Genomic DNA, 15,160 nt, shown 5'->3' with positions numbered 1-15,160 from the left:
GCTCACGGCCGCGGGGCTTCGCGCTCTGCCTCTCGCCGGGCCCCCGAGTCCCCGAATCTTCGTTTTTCACCCCCGTGCGCCAGCCCCTTTTTTGCCCCAAATCCCCCGTTTTGAGGCTGGCGTCGCCCGGGCGTTTTCGCCCTCCCGTTTTCTCCGCTCCCTTGAACTGGCTGGAGTCTTCCCAAGGAGCTTTGTCGGCTCCTGGGGAGAAAACCTGCCCGGGAGGGCATCGGGTTTGGGGAGGGGGGGTGGAATGGGGCTTGGGGGCACGCGCGGCCCCGGGGCCAGGACCCCCTGGCGCGCCGGGAGCCCCGGACTCCTGGGCCCCTCCGCGGCCGCCGGGGCAGCGCCGCCTCGGCCCCGGCGCTGCGGGTTTTCGGGGCTGGGAGGAGGCGGCGATGCCTCAGCGATGAGTCACGGAGCCGCCCCGGCTGCCGAAGGGCCCAGGCGTCCCGGCTGCGGCCCCCCCCCCCCCCCCCCCCCCCCCCCGCGGGGTGTGTGTGTATGCGCGGAGCGGGGGGGGGGGGGCGCGGCGCTCGCTGCCCCTCCGCGGTGCTCGGCGCTGCGCGCTGCCCCCCGCGGCCGCCGCCTCTCAGCCGGCGCCGGGGCGGCCCCGGGGGGAGGCGGCGGCGGCGGCGGCGCCGAAGGGGTTACGGCTCCGCGGCGGCTCCGGCGCGGCGGCCAAAGTCCTGCGGCATGAGCGCGGCGCAGCGCGGCGCCGCCTTCCGCGGGGTGCCCGGTACGGGGGGGGGGGGACCCGAGGGGGCGGCGGCGGCGGGGGACCCGGGGAGGTCGGCGGGGGCGGGGGGGGGGACCCGGGGGGACTGCGGCGGGGGGGACCCAGGGGGGTACTGGAAGGGGGGGGGGGGACCCGGGGGGAGGTGGAGGGGGGAGGGACCCGGGGGGCGGCGGGGGGGATGCTCGGAGGGGCGGCGGAGGGGGGGGGGGGGTCGCGGGTGTCCCCGGCCGCCCCCGCACGCCGCCGCCCCGCCGCAGGGGAGCGCGTCCTGGAGCAGGCGGCGGGCGTGCGGCAGCGCGGCGGCGGCGGCTCCGTGCGCGGCACCCTGTACTGCACCAACCTGCGCCTGGCCTTCGTGCCCGGCGCCCAGGTGAGGGGCCCGGCTCGCCCCCCCCCCCACCCCTCCCGCCCGCCCTCCCCGGCCCCCCGGCCCTTCCCTGGCCCCAGCCCCAGCCCAATCCCATCCCCATCTTGGTCCCATCCCCATCCCGGCCCAGTCCCTTCCCCATCATGGCCTTGTCCTATCCCTATCACAGCCCAATCCCATCCCCGTCTTGATCCCATCTTGGTCCCAGACACATCCCAGCCCAGCTCCCTCCTCATCTCAGCCCCATCCCATCCTTATCCTGGTCCAATCCCATCCCTATCCTGGGCCAGTCTGTATCCCCTCTCCATCCCTAGCCCAGTCCCTTCCCCATCCTGGCCCAATCCTCTCCCCATCCCAGCCCAATCCCACCTCTATTTTGGACCAATCCCAGTCCCAATCCCCTCTCCATCCCCAGCCCATTCCTCTCCCCATCCCGGCCCAATCCCATTCCTATCCTGGACCAATCCCAATCCCAAACCCCTCTCCATCCCTACCCCAGTCGCTTCCCCATCCCAGCCCAATCCCATCCCTGTCCTGGACCAAGCCCAAGCCCCAGCCCAATCCTCTCCCCATCCCCAGCCCAGTCCCTTCCCCATCCCGGCCCAATCCCCAAACCATCCCCATCCCCATCCCTGCAGAATCCTGCCCCCATCCCCCTCCTGGCCCCATCCCCACCGCAGCCCCTTCCCCCAGGGAGCCCCTCGCCGTGGGGCAGCACCAGCCCTGCTGCCCCTTCCCGCAGGGGGTGTGGGGGGGCCGGGGGCACCTCCCAGCTGTGCCCCCCTCTCCCGCCGCAGGCTCCCGGCTCCCGGACCTTCCTGCACAGCGAGTACGACGTGGCGCTGCCCTGCATCCGCAAGCTGGTGGCAGGTAAAGGGCGCCCCGGGCTCGCGGGGCAGCTCCCGCGGCCCCGCGCCGGCGCCGGGAAGGGGGGCTCGGCCGCGCCGGCTGCCAGCCCCGCCGGGTCTCGCCCCGCCGCAGCGAGCAGCTTCGCCAAGCCCAAGGAGCTGACGGCCGCCTCCAGCCTCAAGTTCGTGCCCGAGGAGCTGGCGGTGCACTGCCGGGATTTCCGCGTGCTGCGCTTCCACTTCCCCGAGAGCGGGCCGCAGCCGCAGGCCTTTCGGGTGAGCCCCCCACCCCCCCCCCCCCCGCCGGGTTCGGGGCCGCGGCGAGGTGCGTTGGGTGGAGGGGGGGACACACACACACGCCGCGGCCCCGCGCTCGCCCCTTGCTCCTCTGCCGCAGGTCGCCACGGCCATCGCGCGGGCGCGGGAGACGGCGGCGTGGCCGGCGCAGGCGGGGTGAGCGGCGCGGGAAGGGCCGGCGAGCCGGCGGCTCCCGCGCCCGCGCCGCGCTGAGCCGGGCTCTGCCGGGGCTGCAGAAACCGCGCTGGAGGAGGAGGAAGACGAGGAGGAGGATGAAGAGGACGAGGATGAGGACGAAGGCCCCACGCTGCTCTTCGAGAGCCTCCGCGACTGGGAGAAGGAGCTGAAGCGGCAGGGAGCCGCGGGCTGGCGGGTGAGCGCCGTCAACGAGCGCTTCGACATGGCCACCAGGTACCGGGGGCGGCCGGACGCCGGGGCCCCCCCTGGGCTCGTCGCGCCGGGCTGGCCGCGGGAACGGCCCCGGAGAGGCCCCGCGGTCGCGGCGGCGGGTGGTTAAATCAGCCGCCGCTTTTCCGCCCCGGGGCCGTTCTGCCCGCAGCCTCCCGCGGTACCTCTGGGTGCCCCGGCGGCTCCTGGACAAGGACCTCAAACGGGCTTTCGCCCACTTCGAGGAGCGGCGCCTGCCCGTGAGTGCCGGCGAAATTCGGGGGCCGACCGCTCCGGAGCGGGACGGGATGCTGGGGATGGGGGGGTGGGGGGGGGGCCACAACATGGGGCAGCGCGGGGATGGGGACGGGGCGGGGGGGGGGGGTCGCGGGGCATCACCCCCTCTCGCCCCGGCAGCGTCTCTGCTGGCACCACCCGGGCGGCAGCGACCTGCTGCGAGCCGCCGGCTTCCACGCCGCGTCGGACCCGCAGCACGACGACGTCAGGTGGGGACCCCCCCCCCGTCCCCAAAAACCCCTCCAAAATAATAATAATAAATAGAGAGGCTAAAGCAAACGCGAGCGTCCCCGCCGCAGGTGCCTGGAGGCGCTGATGCTGGCGGGCCACGCGCGGTGCGTGCTGGTGGAGGCGGCCGCCGAGCTGCCCAGCCTGGCCGAGCTGCAGCTCGCCCACCTCAAGCTGCGGGCGCTCTGCCTGCCCGGTGAGAGCCGGCGCCGCGGAGGGTGGGTTGGGGGGGAGGGAGCCGCCGGCCCCGTGTGCCCCTGGCGCCCCCCGACCCGCTGCCTTTCTCCTGCCCCCCCCCCCCCGCGGGAGCAGAGTCGCCGGTGGCGGACGACAAGTGGCTGTCGGCGCTGGAGGGGACGCGCTGGCTGGAGCACGTGCGGTGGGTAGCGGGGTGGGTGGGGGACCCGCGGGGGGGGGGGGGGGGGGGACGGCGCCCCGGGGCGTCCGCGCCTCGGGGGGCTGGTGGCACCGCCGGGTTCCCCGCCAGGGCCTGCGTGCGGAAGGCGAGCGAGGTGGTTTCGCTGCTGGCCGGCGCCCGCTGCTCCGTGGTCCTGCAAGGTGAGAGCCAGCGTCGCCGCGGGACGGGGAGGGGGACGCCCGCCACGCCGGCGCCCCTCACCCCCCCCCCCCCGCCCCGTCCCCCCCCTGCCAGAGTCCGACGACCGCGACCTCAACTGCCTGCTGGCCTCGCTGGCGCAGCTCCTGGCCGACCCGCACGCCCGCACCCTGCCCGGCTTCCAGAGCCTGCTGCAGCGCGAGTGGGTGGCCGCCGGGCACCCCTTCGGGCGCCGCCTGGGGCTCGGCCGCCCCGGCGCCCGCGGCGAGGTGAGGGCGGCGGGGGGGAGGTGGCACACGGCGCCCGCAGGCGTGCACGCGCGTGTGTGCATGCACGTGCACACGCGTGCCTGTGTGCCCCGCAGGCGCCCGTTTTCCTGCTTTTCCTCGATTGCACCTGGCAGCTGGTGCGGCAGTTCCCCGCCTGCTTCGGCTTCACCGAGAGCTACCTGCTGGCGCTGCACGACAGCAGCTTCGTGCCGTATTTCAGCACCTTCCTCTTCAACTGCCAGCGGCAGCGGAGCCGGAGCGGCCAGGTGAGCGGCTCGCAGGGCGCCCGGGCCCTCTGCCCGGCTCCGTGCCTCGGTTTCCCCAGCCCGGTGAGCGCCGCTCACCCCCCTCCCCGCGGTGCTCTCCTCTCCCCGCAGCCCCCGGTCTCCGGCCAGAGCTACACGCCGGTGGGCGGCTGGCAGGAGCCGCCGGCGGCGGAGCCCGGGGGCCGGCGGGACGCCCCCGCCCGCCGCCTGCCCAGCGTCTGGGACTGGCGGCTGCGCTACAGCCGGCAGCAGCGGGCTCGGTTCAGGAACCCGGCGGGGCCCCGCGCCGGCCCGGCGCCCGCCGGCACCGCGGCCCCCCAGCCCGGCGGCGGCGTGAGTCGGGGCTGCGCTTGGCCGGGGGGGGGGGGGGATGGCGGAGCCGGGAAGGGGCTGGCGACAGCGCGGGGGGCGGGGGGGGTGTCCCATTGGGGATCCCGGTGCTGGAGGAACCCCGTTACTGGGGGATCCCAATGCAATGGGATCCCAGTTGCAGAGGGTCCCGGTGCCCAGGAGGTCCCAGTGCCAGGAGAATCCTAGTTTTGGGGAATCCCAGTTCCAAGGGGTCCCAGTGCCATGGGGATCCCACTTCCCAGGTGTCCCGGTACTGAGAAATCCCAGTGTGTGTGGGGGGGGTCCCAGTACAAGGGGGTCCCAGTGCTGTGGGGATCCCACTTCTGAGGTGTCCTGGTTCCAGGGTGGGCAGATCCCAGTGGAGGGAGGGGTCCCAGTGCCAGGGGATCCTGATTCTAGTGGGTCCCAGTGCCATGGGGGTCCCCGTTCCCGGGGGTCCCAGTTCCAGGGTGTCCTAGTGCTGGCAGATCCCAGTGTGGGGTGTGGGGGGGGTGTTCCAGTGCCGGAGGATCCCGGTTCCAGGGGGTCCCAGTGCCATAGGGATCCCACTTCTGCGGTGATCCTCTTCCAGGGGGGTCGCAGTGCCGGGGGGGGGTCTCAGTGCATCCCGCTCCCCAAAGCCCATTGCAGCTCTGCCCCCTCCCCAGCACCGACCGTTCCCTAATTGCTATTTTTAATTTTATTTTTATTTTCATTCCTCCCCCCCCCCCCAGGGCGAGGGCGCGGGGGCCGTGTGGGTGCTGGCCAAGGGCGCGCTGTGGCCCCAGGCGCAGCCCTTTCCCTGGCGGGCCAAGCGGCTCCCGCGCTGGGCGCTGTCCCTGGAGAGCCTCGGCGAGCCGGAGCGGGGTCCCGGCGGCAGCCCCCTGCCCGCGCCCGCCCGGGGGCCGCTGCTGCCCTGCGCCGCCGGCCCCGCCATCCGCCTCTGGCACCGCTGCTACCTGCGCGCCGTCCCCGAGAGCCAGGTACCGGCGGCGCCGGCGGCATCCCCGGGCTCGGCTCCGGCCGGCGGAGGCGGGAGGGCTGGGTTGCTTCCCCGGCCCAATCCTGGTTAAAAGCGGTTAAATTCGGGGCCGTGCGGCTCCGCGGCTCCCGTCACTGGGGTCCGGGAAAGCTGGCGGGTGGTTCAAACCGGGCGTTTATTTTTTATTTTTTTTTTTTTTTGGGGTGGTGGGGGGTTGTGACGGGGGAGATGCGTGGGGAGGATCCGTGCCGAGCCGGTGCCGCCCGTCCCCGCAGCGCGGGCGCTTCGCCCCCTCGCCGGCCGGCCTCGCCGAGGAGCTGCGGCTGCTGCAGGAGCGGCTCCGCGCCTGGCGCCCCGCGGACCCCCACGGCCCCCCGCCGCCCTCGCGCTGACGGCCCCGCCGGGGACCCCGGCCGGAGCGGGGCGAAAGGCGCCGGCGCGGCCGCCGACCCGCTCCGGGAGGAGGACGCCGGAGCCGCTTTTCCCGTCCGGTTCTCGGTCCGCGGTCCGCAGGGCAGCCCGCCGGCGGGTTGAACACGCTCCGTTTTATTCCGAAAAACTCCGGGGTTTCCGGAGGACGAGCCGGAGCTCCGGGCCCCGAGAGGAGACACCAAGGGAGAGCAGCGGCTCCGGCTGCGCCGAGCGAACCGAGAGAGAGGAAAACCGGCTCGTTTTCCCCGGGCAGCTGGAAAAGCCGCTTCCGTGGCGGAGCCGGGGAGGGAGCGAGCGGCGCCCGGGGGCCGTGGCCGGGCTCTAGTCTGTATATTTTTGTAGCGACGTTTCTATTTAAATGCCATTAAAGCGCAGCGTCTCCGGCAGGAGGACGCGTGGCCGGGAGCCATCCGTCCCGCGGGAGCCGGGCCGCGGGCCCAGCTCAGGCCCAGGAGGGACGAGGTGCTGGAGGGGCTGGGACGCGGGTCCTTGTGGGACACCCCCCCCCCCGGGACTGGGACCCCCTCGGCACTGGGATTTCCTGGGACTGGGACACCCTTGGCACTAGGATTTCCTGAGACAGGGACCCCCCCTGGCACTGGGATCTCCTGGGACTGGGACCCCTTTGGCACTGGAACTGCCTGGGACTGGGACTGGGACCACCAAGCTCTGGGACCACCCAGCACCGGGATCTCCTGGGACTGGGACCACCCAGCACTGGGATCTCCCGATATCAGGATCTCCTGGGACTGGGACCCCTCAGCACTGGGATTTCCTGGGACTGGGAACCCCTGGGCACTGGGATCTCCTGGGAGTGGGACCCCTTAGCACTGGGATCTCCCGGTCCCAGGATCTCCTGGGACTGGGACCCCCCTGGCACTGGGATCTCTTGGGACTGTGACCCCTCAGCACTGGGATCTCCTGGGACTGGGATCCCCTGGCACTGGGATCTCCTGAGACAGGGACCCCCCCCAGCACTGGGATCTCCTGGGACCCCCCGGCACTGGGATCTCCTGGGACTGGGACCCCTCAGCACTGGGATCTCCTGGGACCCCCCGGCACTGGGATCTCCTGGGACTGGGACCCCCCGGCACTGGGATCTCCTGGGACCGGGACACCCTTGACACTGGGATCCCTGGCTCAGCCCCCTTCCCCCCCCTCTCGCCCCCCGGCACTGGGAGAATCCCCGATGCTGGGGCCGGCCCCTGGTGGTGGCGGGGTCGTGTCGCCACCAGGCGCCGCCCCTCTCGACAAGGGATGTCGCGACCCGGCGCGACAGCAGCGGAGGCGCCGCTAGGCCAGGCCGGGCCCGGCCGGGCCGGGCGAACCACCGCCCTCATTCAACATGGCCGCCCCGGCTTCGCCACGCTCGGAGCTACGTTATTTCCGGCGCGGCTGCGCGCTGCGCGTACGCGCTGACGTCAGGGCGTGAGGCGCGGGCGCGGGCGGCCGGGCGCCATGGCGGCGGGGCCCATCTCCGAGAGGAACCAGGGTGAGCGCGGCCGCCTCCTGGGCCCGGCCGCCGCCCGCGGCAGCCTCGGCGCCCGCCGGCACCGCCCGGAGCCCGCCCGCGCCGCTACGGGGCCTGGCGGGGCCGAGCAGCGGGGGGGCTCGTGGCGGGGCCTGCGCTCCCGGAGACGTGCGCGGCCTGGCGGGGTCCGGAGCCCCGGGACGTGTGTGGGGGGCTATAGGGGGCCAGAACTCTCTGGGGACATGGGGGGCTCTGTAGGGGGGCAGGACCCTCTGGGGACGTGTGGGGCTCTGTAGGGGGGCAGGACCCTTTGGGGACGTGGAGGGGGGTCTGTAGGGGGGCAGGACCCTCTGGGGACGTGGAGGGGGGTCTGTAGGGGTGCCAGGACCCTCTGGGGACGTGGAGGGGGGCCTGTAGGGGGGCAGGACCCTCTGGGGATGTGGAGGGGGGTCTGTAGGGGGGCAGGACCCTCTGGGGACATGGGGGGCTCTGTAGGGGGGCAGGACCCTTTGGGGACGTGGAGGGGGGTCTCTAGGGGGGCAGGACCCTCTGGGGACGTGGAGGGGGGTCTGTAGGGGGGCAGGACCCTCTGGGGACGTGGAGGGGGGTCTGTAGGGGGGCAGGACCCTCTGGGGACGTGGAAGGGGGTCTGTAGGGGGGCAGGACCCTCTGGGGACGTGGAGGGGGGCCTGTAGGGGTGCCAGGACCCTCTGGGGACGTGGAGGGGGGTCTCTAGGGGTGCTAGGACCCTCTGGGGGTGATGGAGGGGCTCTGTAGGGGTGCTAGGACCCTCTGGGGATGTGGAAGGGGCTCTGTAGGGATGCCAGGACCCTCTGGGGACATGGAGGGGGGATGTGTAGGGGTGCTAGGACCCCCTGGGAATGTGTGTGGGGGCCTCTATAAGGGGTCAGGATTCTCTAGGGATGTGGGGGGCTCTGTAGGGAGGTCAGGACCCTTTGGGGATGTGGGGGCTCTTTAGGGTGTCCAGGACCATCTAGGGACCTGGTGGTGATCCATAGGGAGGCTGACCCTCTGGGGACGTTGGAAAGGTACCCTGGGGCTCCTGAGCCCCAGGGGGGCATTGGGAGGCTCTTTGGGGAGTGCTTTGCTCTCTGAGAGATCTTCTGGGGTATCACTGAGTCTCCTGAGGATGTTGGGGGCTCTGTGGGGAGGCTTTTGCTCCCTGAGGATGTGGGAGGTTTTATGGAGGTAGGCTCCTTGGGGATGCTGGGCACTCTCTGAGGTGCCCTGAGCTCCCTTGGGATGTGGTAGGAGCTCTTTGGAGTAGCCCTTGCCACCGTGAAGATGAGAGAGAGCTTTGGGGGGCTTTGCAGGGCTTTCTGCCGGCCCAGGGGTGGCTGTAGGGCTTCCCTGTGCCTGGGTCTCCCGGTCGTGGGGGATCGCTCTTGGGTTCTCATTAAAAGCTCATGGGGCTCTTGGCTTCCTGTCGCTGGGATATGAAGGAGGTCTCGATTTCTTCTTCCCTCGCAGTTATGGGAGCTGGGCCCTGGCTTGGGATGAGGGCCTGGGCCTGCTTCTCCCCTGCTCCATGGAGGTGGAGTTTAACATCGTGTCCTCTCCCTTGCGAGCCTGCCGTGGGATTGCAAGAGGAAGGCCTGCCTTCCTGCTGCTGCAGTCTGCTCTGGCATTTGGGGGTCTAGCGGGCTGTGTTGGCGAAAAGCCTTGTTTGATGTAAAACATCTAGTTCAGAACATCAGGAAGACGCCTCGCTGAATCTCACGCCTCGGGTGGAGGGTTCTGTGTTGCCATTTCCCACCAGCATAGGCGAGACGCTTCCCATTTTCTTTGAAGCACCCAGACACGCAGGGGAACAGGGCCGGGGCATGAGAAATGTTTTGAGGGCAGGCAGGAGGTGAGGGAGACTCTCTCGAGCTGTGTCTCCCTGAGCCGTGCCAGGGCTTTTGTCCGCTTGCTGTCACTCACTGTACAGCTTGCAACTATACGCAGTGCCCTAAATTTCTCTGGAGTAAGGATCTAATCTGGTACCACTGAAACCAGCTGAGTGATTTCAGCTCCAAGCAAGTTCCAGCATAGCTGGGACTTTCAGGTTACTTGGCACATCTGTCTAACTTGGCTTTCCCCCCCCCCCCCCCCCCCCCAAGATGCGACTGTGTATGTCGGCGGCTTGGATGAGAAGGTCAGCGAGCCGCTGCTATGGGAGCTCTTTCTCCAGGCGGGACCAGTGGTCAATACCCACATGCCCAAGGATCGAGTCACAGGCCAGCACCAAGGTGAGATATTTGCTATTCCCTCTCCAAATGTGCGTGTTGAGTAAAATAGAAGAGGGGGAGAGAGATTATTGCAGGAAGAAGGGTGAGGGATGGACCACGTTTCAGTAGGGGATGGTGCATTATCTGCACTGAGATACCTTGCAGGAGCGTAGTTGCCCTCAGGACAGACCTGCCTTGCCTTGGGGGGTGCTGTGGACATTCCTGCTTCTCAGCCAGGCTGAGCTGGTGCCCGCAGGCGGACCGGCGAGCCGTGGGAGCAGTGTGCCCCTCGGAGGAAGCGGGGAGCAGCGCAAAGCTGTGGGTCTGCAGTACTGTGAAGCTCTCTTTGGGGACTTGTTGCAGGCTATGGGTTTGTGGAGTTCCTCAGCGAGGAAGACGCGGATTACGCCATTAAGATCATGAACATGATCAAGTTGTACGGGAAGCCGATCCGGGTGAACAAAGCTTCGGCCCACAACAAGAACCTGGATGTGGGGGCCAACATCTTCATCGGCAACCTGGACCCTGAAATCGATGAGAAGCTGCTGTACGACACCTTCAGCGCCTTTGGGGTCATCCTGCAGACACCCAAGATCATGCGAGACCCCGACACGGGCAACTCGAAGGGTTACGCCTTCATCAACTTTGCCAGCTTCGATGCCTCCGATGCTGCCATCGAGGCCATGAACGGACAGTACCTCTGCAACAGGCCCATCACCGTCTCCTACGCCTTCAAAAAAGATTCCAAAGGCGAGCGGCACGGCTCGGCCGCCGAGCGTCTCCTGGCAGCCCAGAACCCGCTCTCGCAGGCTGATCGACCCCATCAGCTGTTTGCTGACGCTCCTCCTCCTCCATCTGTCCCTACCCCTGTGGTCACGTCCCTGGGACCTGGTGTCACGCCTCCAGGTGGGTGACTCTCCGGGGGCTGGAGGAGTGTTTGTTGCTCCCTCAGGGATCAGAGTGGAAGCTTTGCTCGCACCTGGCAGTGATCCCCACTGGTTAGAGGTGGGACCGGCAGCAGCATTCCTGGATCCTGTTTGCCGTCAGCCACGGACCCCGGGGGTGGCTGTGGGCAGAGCTGGAGGGCCGTGCTGTGCTGGAGCTGCCAGGTGTCGTGCTCGGATGCTCTGGACAGCAGCATCGTGTGGCACTTCTCCGGGGGGACAGTTGTGAAACCCTCTGCAAGCTCTAGGTTCACTAGGCTGACAGGAGCCTTAGGAAAGCGTCTTCCTTCGCACCCCCTCCTCCTGGCAGGATCAACTCGATCTAGGCTGGCCCTGACCAGCATGCGATGCCTGGACATGGCTCTAGCGGAGGCTTTTCCGGTGCTGAGAGGAGGGATTCTGGGGCTGTGCTCCCACCTGCTGGGTTTTCTTTTTGTCGCAGCTGAAGTTGTGTTTTCACCTCCTTCTCGGTTGCCTGGGAGGTTTTTGCTTCTTTTTTTTGTTTGCTCGTTACCTGCAGTACTGGGCCAAATTCTCGCTGTCTCTCTCTTGCCAGGCCTCCCGCCCCCGGGATCGTTCCCGCCGCCGGTGCCGCCCCCCGGAGCGATGCCCCCCGGCATGCCTCCTGCCATGCCGCCCCCACCCATGCCGCCAGGAGCCGGCGCTCCCGGCCCCCCTTCCGGGGCCGCTCCGAGTGGAGGACACCCGCCTCACCCGCATCCCTTCCCGCCGGGTGGGATGCACCATCCAGGTAAGCAGCTGGCAGGCGCCACGCTCGAGAAACCTGACTTTTCTGCTTCTGTTACGTGGGTTTGGGTAAATCAGCTCCTCCTGTTTCTTCCCCAAGATTCCCTTTCTGGAAGATGGGGAGAAAACTACATCCTGTGTAAGGCAGTGAATGCAGTATTGTCGTGGCGAGGCAAGCAGGCAGAGCAGCCGTGTAGGTTCCTGGCACCGTGTTTGTTCGTGTGCTGGCTGTGTCTTCCCCCAAGATTTTGCTGTCTGCAGCATAGAGCAACCTAAGGGTTGCTCTCCTCCATGGGAGAAAAGGGAGGGACTGTGTAGGAGCAAGTGTGACACGTCAGCGGTGCCGTGTCTGGTTTCTGGGTGTCTTTCCTATATGTTCTGAAATGTGCAAAAAATAGCTTGGAGCAGGGCCCAGTAGGATTTCTAAAGCACCCGGGTAATTTAGGAGATGGTGCCCTTGCGAGAGGCATCCAGACAGGTCAAGACACTGAGCTGTGAAGGTGGAGGGCGTGGGAAGGACAGGGCAGTCGCAGCAGAGGCTTTTCAGGTCTCTAGGAGAACGGGGCCTGTTCTGGCTGGAAGGAGGTTAATGAGACTCCAAGTCATTGTCATTTTTCCCTGGTGTAAACTAATACGTTAAGTGTGAACCTTCTTAGTACACTCTGCAGCTCTGCTAGGCAGAAGCTAATTCAAGACATGAGAACAAAATGTTTCTTTGATTTCTTTCCATTTTTAGTCCCGTAGTACTGGGGAATGAGCCGTGTATATATCTAGACTGTGTGGTTTTGAATTCAAAAACTAAGTGAAATTTGCACTGATTAAAAAAAAAAAGCGTCCTGGTTTAATATATATTCTTTTAATCCTGCCTGCTCTAAAATGACCCCATGGTTGAGCGTTGCAGGGCGCTCTCCCGCGTTGGCTGATTAGGGCGCTTTGTCTGATCGTGGGTCTGGCCGTGCGAGTGACCAGATGGCCGCTGCTGTCCCTGATTACAAGCTGGCTTTTCAGGCTTTGGGGCAGCCAATTAAATATGGCAAGCGAAAGCCTGACTGAGTGCTTGCACGGTGCCTGCCCCGTGGAGCTGCACCAGGCTCTTGGGTTCCTGTTACGGCAAAAAGAGTCTGGTTTTTTTAAAGGGGGGGAAAAAGTCGGTTGGAAGGGACCGCTGGAGGTCTCAGTCCAAACTTCTGGTTGCAGTGTAGCCAGCTGCAAAGGTTGCTCAAGGTCTTCTCCAAAAGCTCTGAGGAGGATGATTCCTTTCTGAGCCCCTGTCCCAGGACTGCACCATGTTTGCTGTCAAGTTCCCTCCCCACACGTCATTCCCTTGTATCCAAGAGGCCTTTTCTTTGCTGCAACTTACTCCTGTTGCTTCTTGCCCTTTCACCCTGCACCCTTGAGGAGAGCAGGGTGCTTTCTTCTCCTTAAACTTGCTTTAAGTAGCAGAAGCAATTCCCCCTTTGCACTTGCCATTTTCACTATCCAACTGGAATTAGCGCCCTTCCTTCCCTGAGTTCTGGACTGCCACGTGCCCGGAGCTGCCGTAGCACGAGCGAGCGACTGCCCTCGTTTCGGGCGTCTCTTGACCTGTTGTTCCCCCAGGAATGCCTCCCATGCAAGTGCACCACGGACCGCCCGGGATGGGCCAGCATCATCCGGGACCGCCGGGCTCTGGAGGCCAACCTCCCCCGCGGCCCCCTCCCGGCATGCCACACCCTGGACCCCCACCCATGGGTATGCCGCCCCGAGGGCCTCATTTCGGGTCGCCCATGGGTAAGTGGGTGCCTGCGAGAGGCGGTATGTGTTCTTTTATTTTGAACGTACACTTTATTGAGTTAAGCACTTGCTTCGGCCCCGCTCCTTCCCTCTGCCCTTGCTTAACGGGGACGTGAAGGAGGTGATATTACAGCCTCCCTGTGGGGAGGTGTCGGAGCAAGACCAGGCAGCAAAGAGCTGCCAAGCAGGGTCTCCTGGGGCTCTCCTCGTGGTCGTCGCGGCGTGGGGCTTTGCATGTCGGGGACAGGACTGGGAGAGGGTATGGCAGGACCGTGGCTGTCTGGTGATGGTCCCCACCTCTCCAGTGGGGCTGCTGACGGGGCTTTGCCATCAGGGAGGGTTCCTGAGACCTTTGTGTCCCTTGAGCGCGGGGAGGGGGATCTGGGAGGCAGAGGAGACGCAAAGGAGAGCGTTGGCCTTGTGTGGCCTCGGAGCTTGGCGCCAAGTGGCTCGCGGGCACGTCTCGGGGCTCCGGCCGCCTGCCTGCCTTGCTCGGAGGGGACGTGGGTTGGTAAAACCCATCGTTGCGGTGCGGCCACGTGGCGTTGCCACTGCTGGACGTTGGGCTGTGTCACTGTCCCTGTGGTAGGGACAGTCACATCCCCGGCTTGGGGAGCCACGCGAGGGCATCCCAGCCGATGCAGGAGGCTGCAGCCTGCTCAGTCGGCCGAGGCTCATGCTCAGGGCTCCTATTAGCCTTTTGGTTTGCCGATGAGTTTCCCCAGCCCGCTGGCACCCAAGGGTGGGTGGGGGTCACGTGGCGTGTTTCCGTTCCCTCCGCCGCGGGGATTGTTAACGTCTGTGCTCTGTCCCTGCAGGTCACCCCGGCCCCATGCCGCACCACGGGATGCGCGGCCCTCCTCCGCTGATGCCTCCCCACGGGTACAACGGTCCCCCGCGCCCCCCGCCTTATGGCTATCAGAGGGTCCCCCTGCCCCCCCGGCCCGCACAGAGGCCCCCCGGGGTGCCGCCGCGCGGCCCCCTGAGAGGCCCCCTGCCATAAATGCAGTGGTGGCAAAGCCCCCTTGCTGCTGGGAATCCCTCCCTCTCTGCCCTCCGGCTTTGATCTCTCCTTGGTCTAACATACCTGCACCCAAGAAGCATAGTTGGGTCCATCCCAGCACAGGGGTCACAGCTCCCTCTTTCTTTTCTTCTCCCCTTATTTTTTCCCTAGTTCTTTTTACAGTGTTCATTTTGATTATTTTTCCCCTCTTCCCTCCTTCCCTGTCTTGGAAGATTGTTTTCAAGGTGATTTTAACAGGATTTTTTTTTCTATGTAAAGCAGTGATCTGCCATTTACAAATAAAGCATTTTAAGAACGGGGGGTTGGCCCTCTGAGATGGGGACGAGGCTCTGCCTGTTTGTGATCAGGATGCCGATCGGCTGCTGGCCGCTCTCGCCTTGCGCGCAGCCCTGGGGATGCCTGCGATGCTTTTCACCGCGCACGAGAGCCCTCTCTGCCTCTGCTGAGGCTGGTGCCACGTAGCCGAGTTAGGGCTGATGCACCCAGCCCTTTGCTTTACCCAGGCTGTTTGGGTGGTTGGCTCCCAGGCTCGCTGACAGCCAGCGTGCCTGCAGTAAAGAACGTCTGTGATCCAGCCCTGAAGTCCGTCACATCCTTGTGTACTGGTATCTCACAAAGCCCGGGTAAATGGGCAGGAGAAATAATTTGGCAGTAAAACCTGCTCTCCTGAGCCCCGGAAAAGGGCTTGTTAAGAAATGATGTCTCCTTAGCCCCCCATCCAAGACCAGCATGGCGTCTGGATCCTGATGATCGCAGCCATGGGAAGTCACTGTAGTTGTTGTTGTGGGGTATCATTAACCGAGGGGCAATAAAGTTTGGGTTAACCAGTCCCTTTGGAGGAGGAAGTGGAGCAGCTCTGAGGGTGCAGATCGGATCGACGTGTTGTCTCCGTGCTTCCTCAGGCTGAGTCTCCAGAACCGTCGTGCCTTTCCTAATGAATTCAGTGTCTTTGCGCTGGCGAGACCGATAATT

At 66.4% G+C, this 15,160-nt stretch overlaps 2 protein-coding genes across 3 annotated transcripts; both read left to right on the top strand.

The window, feature by feature from the left end:
- Window positions 1-655: 655 nt before the first annotated feature.
- On the top strand, window positions 656-6,387 carry MTMR11 (myotubularin related protein 11). Its single transcript, XM_062597712.1, has 16 exons — window positions 656-739; window positions 997-1,109; window positions 1,904-1,976; window positions 2,088-2,230; window positions 2,352-2,406; window positions 2,488-2,662; window positions 2,811-2,898; window positions 3,056-3,144; window positions 3,235-3,359; window positions 3,476-3,542; window positions 3,651-3,721; window positions 3,816-3,988; window positions 4,084-4,254; window positions 4,366-4,587; window positions 5,319-5,567; window positions 5,842-6,387. Exons 1-16 carry the CDS (start codon window positions 697-699, stop codon window positions 5,956-5,958), a joined length of 1,974 nt encoding a protein of 657 aa, XP_062453696.1. The 5' UTR covers window positions 656-696; the 3' UTR covers window positions 5,959-6,387.
- A 1,037-nt stretch (window positions 6,388-7,424) lies between these two features.
- Window positions 7,425-14,508, top strand: SF3B4 (splicing factor 3b subunit 4). Of its 2 annotated transcripts, none has more exons than XM_062597703.1 (6): window positions 7,425-7,490; window positions 9,593-9,721; window positions 10,064-10,606; window positions 11,201-11,395; window positions 12,991-13,161; window positions 13,983-14,508. In XM_062597703.1, the coding sequence occupies exons 1-6, from the start codon at window positions 7,457-7,459 to the stop codon at window positions 14,165-14,167; spliced, it is 1,257 nt and encodes a 418-aa protein (XP_062453687.1). In that variant the 5' UTR covers window positions 7,425-7,456; the 3' UTR covers window positions 14,168-14,508. The 2 variants fall into 2 exon arrangements, with proteins under 2 accessions (XP_062453687.1, XP_062453686.1); XM_062597702.1 differs by having other exon boundaries at window positions 12,991-13,185.
- Window positions 14,509-15,160: the final 652 nt, after the last annotated feature.

Source organism: Rhea pennata, chromosome 31, assembly GCF_028389875.1.
Source record: "Rhea pennata isolate bPtePen1 chromosome 31, bPtePen1.pri, whole genome shotgun sequence".
NCBI lineage: Eukaryota > Metazoa > Chordata > Aves > Rheiformes > Rheidae > Rhea > Rhea pennata.
Note: the sequence above shows the minus strand (reverse complement) of the source record. Positions and strands in the feature narration are given on the sequence as shown.